The sequence below is a fragment of the Stenella coeruleoalba genome (genome assembly GCF_951394435.1).
Source record: "Stenella coeruleoalba genome assembly, chromosome: 9".
In the NCBI taxonomy this organism is placed as follows: Eukaryota; Metazoa; Chordata; class Mammalia; order Artiodactyla; family Delphinidae; genus Stenella; species Stenella coeruleoalba.
In genome coordinates, this window is record NC_137155.1 from 59954893 (window position 1) to 59976307 (window position 21415).

General features: G+C 55.4%; 1 protein-coding gene across 2 annotated transcripts in view; it reads left to right on the forward strand.

Moving 5' to 3' along the window:
- The window catches only part of MINDY4 (MINDY lysine 48 deubiquitinase 4), a 115276-nt gene that overhangs the window by 54794 nt on the left and 39067 nt on the right, over window positions 1-21415 (forward strand). For both annotated transcript variants that reach the window (XR_013829643.1, XM_079931069.1), the window contains exons 7-12: window positions 3099-3205; window positions 5933-6049; window positions 7280-7368; window positions 16406-16507; window positions 18223-18286; window positions 19438-19503. Coding sequence is in view for 1 of the 2 variants with exons in the window: in XM_079931069.1 (XP_079787195.1) it covers window positions 3099-3205; window positions 5933-6049; window positions 7280-7368; window positions 16406-16507; window positions 18223-18286; window positions 19438-19503 (545 nt within the window). In the remaining variant the exon portion in view is untranslated. The remainder of the gene's footprint in view (window positions 1-3098; window positions 3206-5932; window positions 6050-7279; window positions 7369-16405; window positions 16508-18222; window positions 18287-19437; window positions 19504-21415) is intronic.

The window sequence follows — 21415 nt, forward strand, 5'->3', positions numbered from 1 at the left end:
ATAGCAACACACAAAGTGGATGACCAGCAGCTCCTCACTGCTTCAGGAGGTGAGTAGGCCAAGACTGGTGGGTTCCAGAAGTTTCCATAGTGAGGTGGCATTTAGACTGGGCTTGACGGATGAGCAAGGTCTTGTCAAGCAGAGATGTGAAGCGAACGATGTTTGAGGCCATCTCTGGATGTGCGTGGAGGATGGATTTTAGGGGCTGGAGTCTGCACGTTTGGGAGACTGATGAGGGTCTCTTGGAATAGTCCAGAGAGGAGGTGCCTGGGGCCCTGTTCTATCTGGGGGAATCCTATGGGTATTTCAAGACCCTGATCAAATATTTACCTCTTGTGGGAAGCTTCCCTGACCGTTTAAGGCAGAATTATTTGCCCCTTCCCCTCTGCTCTTATAACCTTTGCACCCGTCTCCATTTTAGCACTAACGTCGTGTTCTTTGTTTGGGACTCTGTCTCCCCCTCTAGGCAGTGAGCTCCTTAAAGGCAGGGGTGGTGTTTTCACCATCTCTGGACCTCCTCCGTCCCACATAACCAGTGGCCCATCGTGCGTGCTCAGTAAAGTGCTTGATGAATGAATAGAAAAATGACAACACATTCCTGTAACAGTGGGGAGAGAAGGCGGGGGGCAGCGTATGAGGATTCTGGAGGCGGTATAATCTGGAGGCCGGAGCAGCGTGGCGTGTGGGAGAGGGTTGAGGTTTTGGCCTGGGTCCCTGGTGGAGGGTTGGGGAGATGGAGTCTTATCAAAATGGAAGCCTGGAAGGCTTCTGTGCTGAGAACCCTGAGTCCGGGGCATTGGGGCACTTCCAGGAGAAGATATCTTGCAGTTAGTGTGAAGTACTGGGTGGGAACCTGGAAAAAGAGATATACGGGCCTCTATTAAGTACTACCAAGTATATGTATATGTTTTCCTCCAAAGGGTAAATAAAATGGTGTGGGAAACAAAATCCCTTGCTTCTTTTCAACCAGGCATTTACACCAGGGCCTTAAAAATAGCATTTTCAAGCCACTGGCGTTTGCAGCTGGTTTTATCTGTTTGGCCAACATGTCATGCTGGAGTGCTCTGTTTTCCTTTGCACGGCCATCCCGCCACATCTGGACCTGCCTCATGGTCCTGAACCAGCTCCCTGCACAGGCGCCAGCTGCCTCCTGGCAGAAGCCGAGGGAGGCTGCCTGTTCCTGGGGGCTCCATCAGTCAGCCCCCTTTGGGCCCCCAGCCTCCAGCCTCAGACTTAGTTCATGGGGCTCAGACAGAGCATGTTTCAGCCCTTGTTCCCTTCAGGACAGCCTTAGACTAAACAGAAGCCTCCGAATAGGCTTAAATCCTGCCCGCTCTGGGCCTCCAGGAAACAGTCTGGCTGAGGCATCAGGACCCTTCGGGGCAGAATCACTCAGTTACTCTCCCCCTCTGTTCTGGCCCTCAGATGCCTAGGATTGGATTAATCACACATCTCTGTTGCTTAATTAACATTCTCAGTATTGACCTTTGCAGAGCCTGCTCATTGGCCTCCCTCTTGCCTTTCCTTCCTGATTTCCCTTTAGCCTCATGCTACACTCCCATGACCCTTGTCTCCGTAAGCAACCACTCTCACGTGTTTAGTGATTTCTTTCTGCTTGTGTATGTTCTTGCAAAAATGCTTAGTGTTGTTTTGTGTGCATGTGTTTATAATGGATGTAAATCGTGTTGTGTTATACATCCCATTTGCTTTCTTACTTTCTCTACCCAGAGCCATGTTTTCAAGACCCGTGTGTGTTGCTGGGTGAACATCTGGTCTTTATTTCAGGTGTTTTTGTAAGGCCACGGTCACAGGGTGGCTTTTTTAGAGACCCTAACTGAGAAAGGTTCTCATTTAAATTCCAGACTTATTTAAAAATTTTGTTTCACCCTGAAGGTAAAATCTGTCTCCATCTCAGTGGACCGAGCCTCGTGCTGTGCCTGGTCCTCCTCCAGGGGAGAAAAGGAGGCTGTAGAATAAGGCTTATGGCACGTGTTCTGGGGATGTTGGCCTTTGCACACCGTCTCAGAAGATGCGGGGCAGGGACTGTGACGTTTCTGTAGTCCCAGATGCACAGAATTAGGGCAGGCCATGTTGGTTTCTATACAGCGTGGCATGCGTTTTAAATAAGCATTTAATCTTGGGGAAAGGGGGATGGAAGAAGTCTCCAGAGGCTCTCTGGAGACCGGCCTGCCCAGCTTTGCCAGCGTCGTTGCCTTGGGCCGTTTTCACTTGGGTCCTGCCTCTGAGGGTTCTGGTAGATGCTGCGGCAGTGCGTGTGGTGGCGAGAGGGAGCCTCACCGGCTGGGACAGCACAGGCTGATGCTGGCAACACCCACGCTGGGACCCTCTCTGGGCCTCAGTCACCCCAGCTATGAGAATGTGACTTAGTTTCCCTTCTGGCTGGAGGTCCAGGGAGGTCTGACTGGCAGGATGGCCGAGCAGTTAGGAGTTGGCCTGGGTTTATGTTCGATCTCTGCAACTTTCCATCTGTGTGACTTTTGGTCAGTTCCTTAACTTCTCTAAGCTTCAGTTTCCTCATCTTTAAATGGGATGGTGATACTCTCTCGTGGAAGCTGTTCTGGGGCTCAGATGATAAAACCCAGATGGTAAGTAAATGAAAGCCACGATAGAGATAATCTATTATAACTATTATTATTCTCGCAGGAAGGGCGGCATTTTCTTTCCTAATTCCGCCCTCTTCATGTTTGTCCTCAGGGGGACAGATCTGTGGGTCACGCCCACCTTTCGTAAGAATTGTGTCTGAGCCAGGCTTTTCTGGGCCTGACTCGCAGCTTAGGCCTAGGCCCTTGTTTCTGCATGTCCACGAGCAGAGCTTTCTAGTGGACTGATAGCCAAGTCCCATCTGCCAGCATCCTGGGACCAGCGTGGGGTGACACGGAGCAAGGGCTCTCACTCTGCCTTTCTCCTTCCGATGAAGGCTTGGGAGCCTCAGCGGGGACAGGGGGTGGGTGGTGGAGGAGCCCTCCTCTCATTCCAGCCACCTCAAGACTCATCAGCGTCCTGGGCGTTAAACGGCTTCCTAGTCTGTTCTCTGTGAGTCATAACAAGGAGCTCACGTGGCCACGGTTGTCTTTCAGAGGATGTGGAGGATGAACTGCTAAGGGAAGAAGTCATCCTGTCTCCAGTGCCATCGATACTCAAGCTGCAAGTAGAGTCAAAGCCCATCGACCTCTCAGTGGCAAAGGTGGGTGTCAGTTGAAAAGTGCCAGGTGATGTGTCTGGATTTGAGTTGGTGTGAATTGAAGGCATCTGGGTTTGAGTTGGTGTGGATGAGGTGATTTTCTTTTTTTTTTTTTTTTTTTGTGGTACGCGGGCCTCTCACTGCCATGGCCTCTCCCGTTGCGGAGCACAGGCTCCGGACACGCAGGGCCAGCGGCCATGGCTCACGGGCCCAGCCGCTCCGCGGCATGTGGGATCCTCCCGGACCGGGGCACGAACCCGTGTCCCCTGCATCGGCAGGTGGACTCTCAACCACTGCGCCACCAGGGAAGCCCGATGAGGTGATTTTCATCTCTCTGGCTCCATTCATCCTGTTATAATCTCTCAGTCACTGTTAAAATGGAAATTTGCATGTGATGTGGAAGAAAACCTGAACGGAGAGTCAGGAAAACAAGGGCCTAGTCCTGGCATCTCCCTCTCCTTCTCTGAGACAAGAGGTGAGGATACAACCTCCTCCCATTCAAACATTCCGGAATCCAGCTTTTCTGTTGGTCCAGAGCTCTGCTTCACCATGTCCGCAGCCGGTAACTCCAGGGTTGCGATGGGAACGGGATAATTGTCCTCATTGGCTTGACTGTGCTCCTGCACTGGTCCCCTGAGCTGGGCTCAGGCTGGGCTGCAGTAAGGGAAGGACAGGGAAGTGTTACCAATTCCTCAGCGCCACCTGGGTTCACACCAGTGACCTCCTGGAGTCACAGGACTTCGGGAGCCAGTTCCTGGCCTCAGCAGCCTCCTCTGTGGGGATGTCCTGGATTCCTCACCATCTCTGCTGCCATAGGGCCTCACCCTTCTCCGTGGCCAGTGGTTCCTGCGGGATGGAATGCTGCCCCTGCTGTCCTCCACTGGCTTTTCAGCCAGGATCCAGGAGGGAAAAATAAAACTCCTGGGGACACAGCTGACCGTGTTCTCTTCCTGCTTACCAAGTATTTACTCAGCACACAGATGAAAAGTCAAAGGTTTTTCTAGAGGTTTTGTCCCTCCCCATCCTCCTCCTCCTTTTCCCTTCCTTCTTTTGAAACCACAGGGAGAGGGTCAGTCACAGTTAAGTAGCCCCAAGCCTGGGAGTAAGTGCTCTGGTTGTCTGTAGCCGCAGGGCTATGATTCTTTGCAGTGGGTACCGCTATTTGGTGAAGGGTCCTCAGCGGCCTCTAAAGACCACCCAGTAGTAGCATCTCCAAAAGCAGCTGAAAAAACCGAGGCCCACACAGAGAAAGGAGGACCCAGCACACGTGGTGTCCACAGCCACAGCAAGCAGGACCCAGGTTTCCAGGCTCGTAACCCTGGGACCTGGCAACCATACTGTGCCTAGCTGGGAGCTGTCTTTCTGTGATTGAGAGAATAGACATGGGCTTCAGCCAGAAAACTCAAGGTCCTATAGTTTCTAGGCTCTTGGGAAACTCAGTCCAAATACATCGATGATCGTAGTTGGTGCAAGAAGGGGAACCAAGCCCTGACAGATGAATTTACCCACCCCTCTCTCCTGGGTGCCACTAGCCCACATGTGATGACGTGTAGACAAACGCTCTGTCACAGAGATTTTCCTTGTACTTAGTGAAAAGAAAAAAAAGAACCGATTCTAGAGGGAAACGTGAGTCTGTAGGAAAGATATGACCTGCAAAGAGATGGTCTGAGCGGGTAGTGACAGAATCCACATGCTGGCCCTTCAGATACTCTCGGATGTAAAATCATGGCGGAGAGAGAAGAGGCAGCCGGCATGGGGAAGGGGCGAGTGGAGATGAGGCTCTGCTTTCCCATCCACGGGCTGGTCAGTGGGGAGGGGTTGGCACTTTCTGGGGCTCTGGAGGGTGAGGCTTGGGTTGATGGGAGATCCGTATCAGCCAGAAGTTTTGAGAACACAGAGCCGTGAAGAAATGGAGGGGCTGCCTTGGGAAGTGGTGGGAACCCTCTTCACTTGGCGGTTGGAGTGTTCAAGCCAAGTTTATGGGGGGAACCGCTCTCCGGTGATGTTGCAGAGGAGATCCTTACATGTAGGAAGGGGTTGTACCAGTGTGGGGTTGGCAAACTTCTTCTGTGAAGGGCTACATAGTGTATTTTTGCCTCTCGGTGGCAACCACACAGCTCTGCCATTGTAATGTAAAAGAAAACACAGGCAACATGTAAACAAATGGGCATTGCTGTGTTTCAATAAAACTTTATTTACAAAGCAAGTGGAGGGTCGGATTTGGCGTATGGGTCACAGTTTGCTAGAGCACCAGTTCTCAAACTTGGCTGTACGTTGGAATCACCTGGGGAGCTTTTAATAGTACAGATGCCAGCGTCCGACGCCCAGGGGTTCTGCTTTAGTTGGCCTGGCACAGGGCCTGGGCGTCAGGATTGTTCAGGGCTCTGTAGGTAATTATAATGTGCAGTCGAGAACCTCCAAGGTCTTCCGTAAAACTAAAATTTTGTGTATCAAGGAACTTCTAAGGAAGCTCAAAAGGTTTTGGCCTGGGTCAGCACAGGCTGGTAAGGTTTACAGATATTCCAGAGGTAAGACCCTGAGGGTCCATTTTCTCTGTCCTCAAATATGAGAAGAATGGGTTTGCAAAATAAAAAGAAAACAGATTACCCTGCTGGAAAACAGACTACCCTGCTAGAACTCAAGACCAGCTCCTGTGGGAATGCAAACACCCAGCAGTGTACTGTTGTTTGCTTTTAAAACAACCAATACAATTCTCTCTTCTTTTGACAGGACATAAAGACCATTCTGTTTGGTTCCAGCTTTTGCTGTTTCAACGAAGAATGGAAACTTCAGAATTTTTCCTTTAACGACTCAGCATCATTAAAATATGGCATCGTGCAGAACAAGGCAGGTTGTTTTTAAGTGCCCCCAGGGACCCTGCTGTGGGCCCATCACGGACAGGGCCACACGTTCCCCAGTTTGGTAAATCCTGTGGGTGTTGCCTGCGCCAGCCCCTCATTTGCTGAGTTGTCACCCAGGGCAGGAACTTCACGTGTGGCTGGCAGAGCAGAGCGGGGCAACGTGACCGCTGCCGTGAGGGGTGCATGATGCCGGAGGGGACGGGGAGCAGGAGGGGGCCTGTGTCCGCTCAGGGGTACCAGAGAGGGTCCTTAAGCTAAGTACTGAGAAACGATTTTGCAGGTAGAGCTGGAGAAAGGATACTGGAGGCAGAGGGCAGCATGAACAAAGGGAGGCCGTGTGAAAATACAGGGACTGCAGGAAGGGGCAAAAGTACCAAGCGTGAGGACCAGAAGTGTGCGGGGAGGATATGATATAAGACAGGGAAATGGAGGTAGATTGTGGCAGGATTTGAACATGGCTTATACACAGTTGCCAAGATACACATTTCCAGGGCCAGAAGATAACCGTAAAATCCGGCAGCTTATCCAGGTTCCGTTTCTCAAGCCCCAGGAGCCTCCCCCTGCCCCACACTGCCTGAGGAAGAACCCCAAGACCACCCACTTCTGCCCCTAACTTGGCCAAGTCAGCACATCTTCTTGCACCCCGAGTTCAAGGGCACCCACGGCCCCTGCTCTGACAGTCCTTGTACTTGCTGATGCCTACAGGGGTGAGCTCCTCAAGGAGCCCTCTCCCTCCAAGTCACACCTACTAGGTGCTGAGGCAGGCCACTGGCCGGGGAACAAGATTGCTTACACAAGCGGAGGCTGCCCAAGGGGCTCGCTTCTGGCTGAGATGGTCAGGGAAGCCTTCCTGGAGGAGGAGGCCTTTAGGATGGGCCTTGAAGGCTGGGTAGACAATTGACACCGTCAGCCTGTGGACACGGAAACATGTCTCTGGATGCCCGGACACCCATGGTGACAGCCGCTGACGGGTCGTGAAGAGTCACTTTCCCCCCATCACACACCACAGACTTTGCTCCTTCCTCTAGCGGTGGGCACCTGGGCCTCTGTCACCCCCTCTCTGTGACTCAGGGTCAGCACTTCACAGAAGTAGTCACCACGCAGGAGACCCCTGTTTGAGGCTCTGTAACCTGTTGGAGGAGGCTGGTTCTAGAGGAGCAGGTGGCCCTACCCTGGGTCAGTTCTCACAGGCACTGACGCGCGTCCTTCTCTGCAGGGTGGTCCGTGTGGGGTTCTGGCCGCTGTCCAAGGCTGTGTCCTACAGAAACTCCTGTTTGAAGGAGATAGCGGAGCTGACTGTGCTCGGTAAGTCAGCGCTCATTCTGGCAATAGCTTCTCTTCCCAAGGCTTCTCCTCACTGTCCAGAAAAAATAAGCAAGGAAATGTGTGTTTGTTCCCTGATATTTCCCGTCTTCTGGAAAGGGAAACGGTGGCTGGCTAACAGGGCCAGTGCTGACCAGTTTAAATGACCTGCATGCCATTTGTTTCTAAGAGCAGGGAGGCTTGTTAAGTCCTGTGCCACATGGGAAGTGGCAGTTGGAACAGCACTGAAACTCAGGCCACCCCCTCCTCAGGAGTGGAGCACAGCAACCGCCAAATCCCATCTACAGCCGGGCCAGCCTGCTGACCCCTCCACTGAGCCCAGGTCTCCCCTCCCTCCTCTCGTTCCCCCACCTCTGCTAACAGCCATCTCCACACGGTCCAGCCAGACCTGCAGGATACAGTTTCCTCCCCTTGGCCATTCTGTCTCCACCTCACACGCTGAGTGTTTGCACACAGCCCTTCATTCTCATCCTTACTCCCTCCGCAGACATTTCTGGAACATTCTCTCTGTGCGGATACCGGTGATTCAGAGAGGAATAGACGCATTCTCTGTTCTCCCGAGTGCTCTGTGAGGTTGAGGGATGGAGAGAAATCCATAATCCTACCTTGCAGTTGGTGCTCAAGTAGAAGGATTATCGAGGGGCTACCCAAGGCTGGGGCCAGCTCGCCTAGTTGGAGGAGGCAGCCCTCTTACCTTAACCAGTAACTATGTGCCCAGTGGTACTGAGTCACCCTCAGATTTACAGAGCTTCTGGCACTTGTCTTTCTTTTTTAGTTCAAATCTAATATACATACAGAAGAGTACACAACTCAAAGAAGGGCTCAACTCATGTATGTTCTGCTTAATGAATTATTGCAAAATCACACACCCATGAACACAGCACCCAGATCAAGGAAGAAAATATTTCCAGCTCCCTGGAAGCATCCTCCTGCCCGGTAGATACCTCCATTCTCTTCTCCAAAGTTGTGATTAAGCGGATTTAAAAATCACAGCTTAGTTTTGACAATTCCTGAACTTGAATTCAAGGGACTTGCCTTTTTTTTTTTTTTTTTTTTAAAGACAACAAGGCCCATCCCCCATTTATTCACGTTCAAATTCCTGGGAAAGACACTAGTTCCCCAGGCATCCAGCCAAACTTGTACAAAACGAAACACATTTTACCAGCTTAGAGGATGTGGCCTTAGACAGGATTCAAGTGAAGGTGGCTTTTCATGCTGAGCATTTCAGAATTTGTCCGATAATATGATTTGTCTCATTACTTTACAAAGTAACAATCAAGGTGCTTGGTTTCAAGCTGAAAGACGCTAACCATAAGCATAGCGTAACTGCAGCCGGAAGCCCAGCGACACAACATTTGCACAGCAAGGTCTGACCTTGTGCTGTTCTCCTCCCCAGTGCCTGCTCTGGGGTCCAGTCCAGCAAAGCGCGGCCCACACAGTGAGCGTCCGATGGTCAGGGACGCTCCTGGCTGGCTGGTTGGCTGGGACTGGCTAAGTGAGGGACCTCTGGATGCCTGCCCGCTAAGGGCGCAGGGACCCTCTCCGAGCACATATGCACCTCCACTCCTACCTTCCCTCCTTGCACTGGAGAGGGGCGCACGGGGAGGACTTAATAGGCGCCTGGAGGGCGTGCGGGCCTCAACAAGGCAGCTGTGGCCTTGCCCTCATGGCACCTGCGACTGAACACGAGAGCCAGATGAACAGGAGGTCCCAGGGGGACGTGCAGGGAGCTCAGGGCCCACCCGGACGTGAAGAGGGTCAGGCAGGCTTGCTGGAGGAGTGACATTTTAATCTTACTGAGATCCGGAGGGTGAGCAGGGCTCCTGACTGGCTTCGCACACACCCTCGCACAGGCTTGTTCCTCCCTCGATTTCTCCTTTCCCAGCAAATCCCTCGGCCTCCTTCCCCGGCTCCTCACGCGCAGAGGCCATGGCCTCAGGGCCGCCTTCCCCGACCTCCCCAGACGCTGCCTGCAAGGCCCCCACCATTGGATGCCCTCTTTATCCAAGTCATTACCTGTCCATTGTCTGTGCGCCAGAACACAAGCCCCCTGAGAACGGGGGCCTTCCTAAGCTGCCTGGGCCGTAGCCAGTCCCTGGCATCCAGCCCCAGGCCTAGTGCACAGAAGAGGCCTTCGGAACTTTTGTTGAATGAACGGGACAAACATATGAGTTATCCAGACTGACTGGGAGGGGAGGGGATAGTATTCCAGTAAGGAGAACAACATGTGCAGAGGCCTGAGGGCAGGGAGTGGCCAGGGCAGAGTGTAGGGGGCAGGGCGAGACCCGGGCCAGGCTGCCAGAGGGCCCTTGGGGCCCAGCGGCTTGCTCAGGTCAAGCCTTGGCCTTGGCCCTCGTGGGAGGTGTTTGATAATTCATTTCAGCCCCCACGTCCGTTCAGAGCTGCTTTTGAACTTGGACTTTGGACTTCTTGGGGGAAGTTGTAGATCATTTCCCAACAGTCAGGGAGGGGTGTATAAGTTGGTTCCCGGAAGGGCCGTTTCTGCCCAGGGCACAAGGCAGCCTCCCACTAAGGGGATGTGACAGCCTCTGGATCCCCAGGCACGTCCTCGGGAGAGAGTTCTGCTCGCCACACCTGAGAGGGGAGCTAGGGCTTGGAAGGCAGAAAGCCATTCAGGCTGGGGGCGCAAGACGGGCTCTGGGCAGAAAGAAAGCTGTACCAGCTGTGGGAAGAAGAGTTGTGGCCAGCCTAGATTGAAGGCCCTCGGAGGCCGGGCTGGTGGGGCAGGAGGGGAGGAGGCTGGAAGGGGCTGCTGGGAGCTGTGTGTGGGGTGTGCCTGGTGGGAAGGAGCCCCGCTCTGGGGGAAGGCAGCCTGGGTGGGCCAGAGGAGGCCTGTGCCGAGCAGCTGGGAGAGCTCGGCCTGCTGGCCAGGCAGGGTCCCGCCCACGGGAAGCGCGGAAGGGTTCATGCCGCAGAAGAGTGACCTCACCTTTGTTTGGAGTCCCACAGCCGTGGGTGCTCCTCGTAAGTCCCTCTCCTGTGGCACCTCCACGCCTGCGGCCCCAGGCCCTGCACCCAGAGCTGCTGTCCATGCAGACCGAGCATAGTGGTCTGGCTTCCTGCTGGTGCTGCTGGCCGAGCAGGCCCAATAGTGGGCATTCTTCCCACCCATCCGAGAGGGAGGGGCGGAGAGCTTGGCCCAGTGACCCGGCTGCTCTCGCTGAAAGTGCCTCAGGGGACTCAGGGAGACCGGGCTCCGAGGGACCAGCTGGGGGAGGTCCCAGTGGTGATGGGCTGTGGGCAAGGAGTACCGGCTGCCTCCACACCCCCCATCCTATGTCTCCTCCTCTGGCTTCCGCTGCTGTGGACCTAGCTGTGCTGAGGCATGAGCCTGCCTCGGGGCTGGAGGCCGACTGGGGGCGAGAGGAGAGAGTCCTCCTGGGTTCAGGCTAGGACTTGGGTCAAGCAAAGGTCAGGGGAGTGAGCGGCGGGGGCCTGGGGCTGGCAGCCGAGGGGGGAGGTGAGAGCGGAGTCTGGTCACCGTTTGCAGAGGTGAGGCCCTACAGGTTGGAGGCCACAGAAGGTCGTCCTTGCCAAGTGGGTGTCGGTGCAGCCTATAGGTGCCCGTGCTGAGGCTGCGGGGAGTGCCCAGCTCTGTGGTCCTTAGCTTGTCCCAGGATGGCGGTTGCTGAAGAGAGCACTGGACCAGCCAGAGACCTGGATTACAGTTGTGGGCCAGCAAGGCCTCACTTTCTCCATTTGTGAATCTCTGTCCTGCCCAAGTCTGACTCAGTAAGGAAATGCAAACCAAATCCTTTGTAAATCAAGGGCTGTGCAAGTGGGTGGGACCTTGAGATCGCCTGCTGTGGTACATATGGGGAAACTGAGTCCCAGAGAGGGAAAGATGCTTGTCCAGGTTCACATCTGACCTCCGGGGCAGAGCCAAGCACGTCTGTCACACCACACTGTTTCCTAGAAGAGACCCTGAGCCCCAGGCGAGCCAGAGAGGCCAGGAGGGGCTGGTGCCGGGAGGCTGAGTGTCATGGGCTTGAAACACCCGAGGGCTGGACACCCAGATGGACTCTCAGTGACCAAGGTGCAGCTCTTTAGGCTCTGTAGTTTACAAAGGGCTTCTAGGCAGAACCTCCCCATTTTTCCTAATTTGGGAAAAAAAAATATCAGAAGAGTACAGAAGAGTAATATGGCAACCCCCTGGGGACCTGCTGCCTCGTGTGAGTAAAGGATGACATTCGACATCCCTGCGGGAACCTCTCGCAGCCCGGCTCCTCTGGTTTCCTTGATGCATTTGTACGATCTTAATATTGATTGTTTGGGTCATTGGTGTCGCTGCACAGGCTGGTGTGCTGAGCTGGGTTGGAGCCTGTAGTACTCCCTTTTGACTCTGAAATTCTAAGATTTCAGAAATGATCTGGTTTAAAAAAAAAAAAAAGGAAGAAAAAAGCAGGAAAGCTCCTCTGTTCTCTTTAGGAGCACTGCGTTGGCCCTCATGCCACACAGAGGCGGCACCTGCAGCTGCTGAATGCTGGGCGCTTTGGGAGCTCCGGGACCAGGGCCGGTGGGCCTTCCTGCACTGGGTCTGCAGGCCTGGGCGGGCGTGGCCCCCTGCTTGCCATCTCCCCGCACGAGGCTGAGTGTCATGAGCTTGAAACACCCGGGGGCAGGACACCCAGATGGACTCCCAGTGACCAAGGTGCAGCTCTTTGGGCTCTGTAGTTTACGAAGCCGCACGAGGATGTGACTGCGGCCTCCAGGGAAATCATGCTGAAATAATGGCTTCTTGGCAGAGGTGGTGTTTTTTCTGCAGGGCTGTCTGGCTTCATTAAGACTCATCCCATCAGGCCGGCAGCCGGCTTCTCCTCAACTGGGGACGGCAGAGCCGGGCGGCAGGGCTCGGTGTTTTTCCACTTGAGGAGGGCTCGTGGGAAGCGATGGTGAGCCCCGTTCCCCTGCGGGCTCAGGGAGCGCCACAGGCAAGGGAGCTGCCCTCTCGCCTCTACTTCCCTTTTCAACTGGGGAAGTCGAGGCCCAGAGAAGGAGGGGTACTTGCCCAAGGCCCCTCTGGACCCATTAGCGGAGCCAGGCTTGGAACCCAGGTCTGGGGGTCCCCAGGCCAGCTCTGGCAGCGTCTGACCCTGAAAGGGGGCAGAAAGGTCTGCAGTCACTCACCAGCTTCTGATTCTTCTATAGGCTCAGACTAGCGGGCACGTCAGGGTGGACTGGTGAGCCTGTTTTGAGCTAATGATGGTAGAAACATCTTTTTAATCTGAAAGACTTGGGTAATTAAGCCAAGCATAGGATGTATTACTTCCTGACGCCCATCGCCCACCCTTAGACAAATCCTGCACTTCTTCTGTGAGGTATTAGACTCTTTTACAGAAACTTCTCTTGGTGCGAGAGCCCGGCCAGGTGCTAGATTCGCGGTAGGGGTTGGATAGGCGCGTGCGTGACTGATGAAGGAAGTGCAGGACCACCCTGGTCACCAAGGTGAAGGCAGACCCTGAGTTCCCCGGCGATTCACTGCAGCGCCTCCCTCCTCCCTCTTGTCATCCGCACGCCCCCCAGCCCTGAATACCCTGTGGCCGGTTACCCGGCAGAAGGGCCGGGCTGGAATGATGCTTGCGGGCATCTGGCCCAGGGTCTGCATTCTGGACATTCATCTCCTTGGAATCGCAACCCACGGTACTGGACTCCGTCATCCCCAGGGCTTGTTTCCTGCCCCACCCCCATCCAGGTGACCGCCAGTCGTGTCAGTCCCACCTCCTGGGCACCCACGCCCATCCCCTTCCCGCCCCTGCCCAGGACTGGGGTGCCCTGCTCCTCAGCTGAGCTGTACGGCCAGGGCCCGACCAGCACTGCTGCTTCATCTTGCCCTCCCTCCTGTCCTCACTGGACATACTCATCACAGGCTCCTCCTACAGCACAGGTGTGACTAGGGCACTCCCCAGCTAGATCCCTCGACATGGGCAGGAGCGGGACAAAGTTATGCCTGGATTGTATCCTCTGTCTAGAACGTCCGTGCTGGAACACCTCCAGACGGAGCTACCAGGTCACCTTGCAAACATTCACTATGGTCCACACTAACTTACTGAAGCAGGTAACGCTTGCCTGAAAGCTGCTCAGTGCAGCCACAAATAAGATTTTAAAAACCAACATATATTAAGTACTTATCGCATGCCAGGCACTGTTAGAAGCACTTCACACGTATTACTTCATTAATCATTAAAACCACCCTGTGAAGGAGGTACTATTATTGTCCCCTTTTAAAAGGGGGAAACTGAGGCCCAGAGACTAAATGATTCACCCAAGGTCACACAGTTAGTAAAAACTGGACAAAGTGAAACAGCAGTGAGGGAAGAAGGTGAGCGTGGCGAGGTGGAACCAGGCATCTGGAGCTCCTGGTGTTGGGGGCCAGCATCCCTTTGCCTCTGAGCCCATCTTTCCTGCACCTGCAACGCTATCAAGAGATCTGGCTCCTGGGCCCGGCCTATCTTCCAGGTCTCACAGGCTCTAATTTACAGACCCTCTGAACTTCCGTGTTTCTACACAAAAGTTCTCATTCTTTTCATTGGCTTCCATTTAGTCTCTCCATCCTTCCCCGTGTCTTCTCCAGCATGCTCTTCCCTGCGTCAGCTCCAGACACAGCTTTCCAGAAAACAGTAGCACTGGGAGAAGTGTGGTGGTCGGGCCTGGGTTCCACTCCTGGCTCAAGGCCTTGGGGAAGCCCCTTGCCCTCGCTGGCCTTCGCCTCCGCACCCGGATCCTTTCTCCTTTGTCCGATGAGCCCTGCTTTCCAGGCCCTCCTTGGTCCTTGGCAGCCTCTCCTGAATCCCAGAGCAGTTTCCTCACCTTTGTTTTCATAGTTGACAGTGGCGCAGGGCCAGTGCTTCCCGAATCTCAGGTGCCCGGTTTGCTGGTGGTGTGGTAGCTGTTTCCAGAGGAGCAGGCAGGCTTCCTGAGGCTGCAGACGTACCAGGCAGGCTGCGTCTCACTGAGTGAGAAGCATTGCCTGGTGTCAGCGGCTTGTCGTCACTTTCACATCAGATACAGGGAGTTCACCATCCTGTGAACTCTCTGGCCACAGCCAAAGTGGGCACTTGACGTTTCCATAAAAACAACAGCAATGGGTACCCTTTATTGAGCATTCTCCACATGCCAGGCACTGGGCCACGGACCTTACACAGATCATCTCATTTAAAGCTCCCAACACGATGAAGGAGGTACTACTGCCCCAGCCAGTCTAGGGATGGGGAAACTGAGGGACCCTATGTCACGTTGCCTACCACTTTAAAGTCACTGGACCACAACGGCCTAGGTGCAGACAGCTGGCTCTGTGGCCCACGGACTGGGCCGTGACCACATGCTGCCCACCATGGTGACCTGTGTCCTGGTCTCCGGGTTCTCCTCTCCTATCCTGGAGAGGAAGGACAAACACCAGTTTTCACCTGCTCCCCACCCGACAGCTCAGCCTAGAGCTTAGGGTACTTGGTGACTGCAAACATGGAAGCTCCCTCTACGTTGCTGGGAGCGCTGGCGTCAAGCCCCTTTTGTTTGTTAGCTAGTGAGACACTCAGACACTCAGCCTGCCTTCATAGGAATTTAAGAAAACTTCCCAGAATCCAGGGGTGGGCGAGAAGCACGGCTCTGTGGAGCCCTGGAGACGGAAAGAGCGTCTGTACGTGGCTATTGCTTCTTCTGTCTTTCTCACGGACTTCATGCACTAACGGCCTCTTCGTTGCCGTTTTTATGGTAAGAGGTCTCTCTGCCTTTTTCTTTTTTTTGCGATACGCGGGCCTCTCACTGCTGTGGCCTCTCCCGTTGCGGAGCACAAGCTCCAGACGCGCAGGCTCAGCGGCCACGGCTCACGGGCCCAGCCACTCCGCGGCATGTGGGATCTTCCCAGACCGGGGCTCGAACCCGCGTCCCCTGCATCGGCAGGCGGACTCTCAACCACTGCGCCACCAGGGAAGCCCCTCTCTGCCATTTTTGACACCACTGACTGCCTGTCCTTCTCCAGCCCTTTTGCTCCCAAGACTGTAACGGCCGGTCTCCGAGCTCTGCCCTTCCTGCCTGCCTCCCCTGCCTCTCCCACGCGCTGGAGTTCCACGAGGCTCCAGCCTTGGCCGCCACCTCTGCCCTCCTCATCCTCTCTCTGGGAGATCTTAGCCACGCGGGGTGCCGAGGACCCCTCACACGCTGCTGGTTTGTAAGCCTCTACTCAGCCCGAGCCGCTCTCCTGGGCTTTAGAGCGATAGCTTCACCCGGGCATCCCATGTGCACCTCCAGCTGCGCACCGCCCCCCCAGTCCCTGCCCCGTCGTCCCACGTGCACCTCCAGCTGCGTCACCCACCACCCCCGCCGTCCCCGCCCCGTCGTCCCACGTGCACCTCCAGCTCTCCCCGCCACCCCCCGTCCCCCTCCCGTGTTCCCCATTTCAGTTGGTGGCACCAGCATGCACTCACCGGAAGCCCAGCGTCATCCCGAATCCTCCCTCCCCCACGCCCCCACGCCCCCACGTCCCCACGCCCCCACGCCCTATGTCCAAGTAACCGGCAAGTCAGGCTACTTTCCCCTCAGCACTCGTGGTCTGGTCTCCTGTCAGCTGGGGGAGCGCGGGGCACCTGCTTGCGTGAGCCGCTGTCTCCAGGGGCTTGGGCGTCGGGGCTGGCCAAGGCTGGGCGGGGCAGGGCGGTGCCCCTGCCTGGGATGGCAGCAGTTCCGGGCTCAGTCCCCTGGGCTTTGTCAGAACCCGCAGCCTTTTCTTCCACCGCTCCAGGCCCTGCCGAGTCTCCAGAGGCCCCTTCGCTCCCGTGGGTGATTTCCTCATCCTGTTCCTCCTCCAGCCCTGCCAGGGCCCCTCTCTCACAGCTCTTCCCTTGGTCTTCATCTGCAGAGGCCCTCCTCCCAGGCTCTGCCCGAGCCCCTGGGCCGCAGGGCTCCGCTGGGCAGCAGAGGAGAGGACAGGCCATCTTCCACAGGGCTGCGCTGTCTCTGATGTCTGTCCCCATAGGCATAAACACACTTCCCTTTTCGTCCTCAGGCAGCTGCAGCCTTCAAACGCTCGTAGGACCCGCTGCCTGGCCCTGGCCATCGCGGACATTGTGTGGCGGGCTGGAGGCCACAAGAGAGCCGTGGTCACACTGTAAGTGCTTCCCTGGGCTGTGTTGCTACCACTCCACCTCGGGCGGGCACAGCTACAGGCCAGCTGGCTGTGCGCTTTCCTGTCCTTGGGGAAATCATCGTCTCACACAGGCCGTCTGGGCCTGAGGACCGTGTCTGTGTCCTCCCAGACCCCTGCCCTGTGCTCCAGGCCAGCAGGAGCCTGGAGAGTTGGCCTGATGTGCTGGGCAGCCCCACACCAGGGGAGGGCCACCCCTCCACATGGCTCCGGTCGAGAGGGGTCAGATCTGGGGATCCCTCTCTGCAGGGGGTGCTGGCGGATGTAACCTGCCTGAGAAAACCCATGCCCCCCTCCCTGCCCCCTCACTGGCAGCTTGCTCCCCTCTACATTTCTCTGATCCGGAGGCCTCGGAAAACAGCCTCTAGGTCGACCCAGTCATTTGTACTGCTCCCCCAAGTCCCCAAAACACACTCCTGTTTGCTCTGTCACTTGGATCCCCGTTCCAGTGAGGAGACTCGGGGAGGTGAGAGATGAGCGGTGGAGCCAGCGCAGTCTTCCCTGCTACCTCCGTCCTACTGGTGGAGGATACCATCCTCATAATCTATGTGGATGGCCTGCCGGCTTTCCAGCCTGACCCTTCAGAGTGGAAGCATCACTTCATCCCAGCTGTGTGGCTAAGCTTTAGCAAAGGGGGTGCCCTTTGGATACAAGGGCCACACCCTGGAAGGGGGCACAGTGGTCAGTAGAGCACAGAACTTAAGAGACTCCAAAGGCTGACCCCCAATGCTGTTGCTTGTTGGCTCTGTGACCTTGAGTAACTGACTCAGCTTCTCTGTGCCTAGCCTGTTTACTCACTTGGAAAATAGGGGTGATAGTAATGATTACTTAATGGGGTGAATGTGAGAATTGAACGAGTCAACATAAATAAAATGGTCTATAATGAATGACAGTATCATCGATCAGTTTAAATCATTTATCCGTATAAATAAGTGATAAGTAATAGTAGGAAGCACTTAGGATAAGGTCTGGATCGTACTAAGTATGGTGTCAGTGTTGGGTATTATCATCATTATCACTATTGTTCTTATCGAGTGCTTGTCCTTGGCACCCATGTTCCAGGTAACTTACAAACCCTGGCCCTTAGGATCTGCATGGCAGCCTTGAGAGCATATGGGGCAAAAATTCAATCTCTCCTTACTTTACAGATTAGGAAACAGAAGCCCGGAGAGGGGCGGTGGCTGGTCCAAGGCTGCACAGCAGGCTAATGTCACAGTGGCCCCAAACCCAAATGCAGCTTCTAGCCCATGCCTTCCTGGGCCGCACATGCAGGTGCTGTGTAAACAGATGTCCTCCAAGAGGACAGAGGCTGGACTTCAAGTCCCTAAAGGCGAAGGGCAAGTGAGCATTCCTTAGTCTGGCAGCATGCTCGTCGGTGGGTGAGAGGCAGACTTCCTGCTACCAGGATTTGGGTTTGGTTATCCCGAGCTCTCCCTCGGCTGTCCTTTTTCCATCCCATATTAGCACCCGCACTGTACCCCCTCCCGTTTAGTGGAGTTCTCCGGACCCGGCCTAGCGGGTGAGTTCAAAGCGGGGAAACGAGGTGCGCTTGGCTCCCTTCTTTCCTCTGGGCCACCTTTTGGTTTGTCCTCATTGAGCAACCCGTGTGGTTTGTGCCCTGGCTCTGGGGCATGTCTTCCCTCCGCGCAGAGACTCATGCATCTCCCTTTCCTTTTTAGGGCTTCGAGAACACAGCAGTTCAGTCCAACCGGGAAATACAAAGCAGATGGCGTCTTAGAAACAGTACGGCTTTCTGGAAAATTATCACGCAACCTTTGGCTTTGTTTGGGGACAGTCTCCTTTCATATAAGTAAATCCTTCCTCAGTTGGGGATGGGCCAGCCTTCCCTGTGGCCCAGGCCAGCAGAACCCTCCACCTGGGATTGGGGTGCGGGCAGAGGTGGGGGCCTTTGGGATGAGCTCTGGCCAGAACTGGCTTTATGGCTAAAAGGCTGATGGGCGCCCTGTCATGTTGAGCTTGTACAGAACATGACGTCCCTCCAGCGTTCGATGCACCATGCCTTTTGGCTAAACCCCAGCCTTCCCCGTGTCCCCCTTTATGTCATAGCATCCTCTCTGGGATTGCCATGAGAGGGTAGTGGGGGTGCAAGGGAGAGGAAGTTAGCAGAGAAGAGCTTTGATGGACGGAGCACCAGCTGGAAGGCCAGACCCAAGTAAGACAAAGGACCGCAGAGAAATGAGAGACGTGTGAAAACGTGGAAACTCTGAGACTCTCCCACAAATTAACCTCCTCTTCACTGAGGATTTTTGTTTTACTTAGCTTGTTCCCTTTGACCTTTTGGGCATGTGTGGCCCTGGGATCTTAATTAAGCATCTCACTTTGTTGGATGTTATCTGTGAAAGTGTTCTTTTCTGACCTGCATGAGAAAGCACAGGAGACGCATAACCACTGCTTTGCACTGAACTCAGGGCACTGCCTGCTGGGCTTAGAACAGGCCTGGTGACGGCGACCTGAGTGGGTCACCCACCCTGTACTCCCCTGTCCCCCCACCCTCCCTGCCCCCAAGGTGCTCCTCAGATATCTGTGACTAGCCTGCAGGGTGCAGCCCCGCCCGTCAGGGCCATCCATGCATGATGCTGGCTCTGTGGCTTTAGTTCCATGATGTCTCCAATCCTGGGGCCTCTAAAGGCAGGCCCAGTGTTGCTGCAGGGCGGGAGCCCCAGAGACCCCAGCTGGGCCCTGCAGCCTTTGAATCACACACAGGTGTAGGAGTGCCTCTCCACCCCCGCTCCCGAGGTCGCCGCTCTCTGAGTGCAGGGACATTCCCCAGTGGGGTCTTGCAGCTGCTGAAGTTAGGGCCACAGAAACGAATCCAGCACGGGGGACTGTCCCCCGGGCTTGGGCAGCTCACCCTGTGTGTTTGTGTTTCCCAGCTCACACTCCACAGTTTGACCTGCTACGAGGAGCTGGTGACTTTTCTTCAACAGAGCGTCCATCAGGTATGAACAATGGTTAGTTTGTGGGATGTGCATTGCTAAGCTTCTGTTTTCTTTGTGGGAGACATGCTGGTGAACTGGGGCTGTTCTCCGTTCATCCCCACCCTGGGGTAGTGGGGCGATGTTGGCTGGAGAAGAGTGGGCTCGGGGGCAGAGGGTCTGACCTCTGCCACGATTTCCTGGAGGGCTGGCCATGGCTACAGGTAAAGGGAGCCGCTGCAGCGGGGGCTGCGGAAGCAGGGATGGAGCGGGGTCAGGCTGAAGGGTGTCAGCTATCGGACTGTGGTTATGAGCTTTCTTTCTGTCCGAGGGCAATCAGCTACCTCTGCAGGTAAAGAACACTTCGTCAGTGAGTGGGACTCAGCACCGTCTGGGGAGGTGACCAGGACGTGGGTTCATGGGCTGGGCTGGAGGTCTGAGCACCGCTCATGGAGATCCTGATAGTAGAGGACCTTGCTTGGTGTCCCGGGAGGCAGGGCTGGGCCCAGAGGGGCCCCTGGAGCATCCTGTCTACTGGAGGAGAGCCGTGCACCTGCTCCAGGCTGTGAGATGGGGTGGAACCCAGCCAGGGCCTGGGAGCAGCCCATCAGAGGGCTGAGGGAATTCAGAGTTGGGCTGTAGCCTCGGGGCTTTGTGGAGGAGGTCATTGAATGCTCCTGGGGTGGGTGAAGAGCATTGACTCTGGAGCCATCAGCGTCAGCGGGTGTTTGCATCTAGGTTACACCTCTTAGTAGCTCTGTGACCTTGGGCAACTTACTGGACCCCCTGTGCCTCAGTTTCCTCCTGTGTACCATGTGGCTGATGACAGCGGTGCCTGCCTCAGAGCGCTGTGCAAAGCGCTTGCCTGGAGCCACCGTGTCCTGCTCTGTGTTCTCGGGGGTCGTTAGCTTTCGTTGTGGGTGTTTCATCACCATGGTGATGATCACGTAAGGTGACCTTGATATGGGTTAGTTGTAGACAGGTAGAGATGGGAGGGAAGCATGGCAGAGAGAAGCAGCCTTTCTGCGCCAGCCTGTCCCGCAGGTGCGTGGGAGGGGCTCTGGTGTAGGAGGGGTCCTGGCCTTGGCGCTGGGAGTCCTGGGCTGGCTGTCACTTGTTCCCTGGCTTTCTCTGGTTCTTCATGAGCATAACCCAGTGGGCAGTCCATAGATGCAGCGTGCTCACCACCGGCTCAGGGCCATGGGGTGCCTGGAGCAGAGGCCCCGGGACCTCCTTTGCCTTATTCCTTGGTCACAAGTGGCCTCAGGATAGTCACTGGGCTTCGGTGGCCTCATCTGGAAAGTGGAAGATGGAGCAGTTAGTTAGCGGGTAACTTCCAGCTCTTTACTGCCCAACTGTGATTCTTAAAGAAGAACCTTAAACGCATGGCAAAGAATGTCTTCCAAATTAAGGACCAGGCAATTTAAATAAGCAGAAAGGACACCTTTTATTAAACATACCAGAGCAGTGTGAGAATGCAGCAATGCCTCCGAGAGACGAGCAAATCCTGGCAGCATCAGTGTGCATTCAGGGAGGCCAGGACCAGGGGCACCTGTGTTCACACTGTCAGGTGACGCAGAGCTGGAGGAGGGAAGCCCTGTGGGGCAAAGGAGGGGCCCTGGGGTGATTGCTCACGTGACCCCAGGATCTGAGGCCCCATCATTGCCCCTGAGGCCCTGGGGTGGCCCTTCAGCACCAAAATCATCTGCATCCTTGTCTATAGATGGGGTCTCCCTCCTCCCTTGGCCTGTACCCCCAGGGTTTCGATGAAGCCCGAGCAAGACAGTGAGTGTGAAAGAGGTTCTGAGAGTGGGACCCTTGCCAGGGGCGGGAGCCGCCTACTTCCTGCCACACCTCTGGGCTCAGAGCAATTCCCCCCCCTCTCCTGGCCTTGATCCCTGGGTATGAGCGGTCACCATTTGGCCCTCGCTCTGGA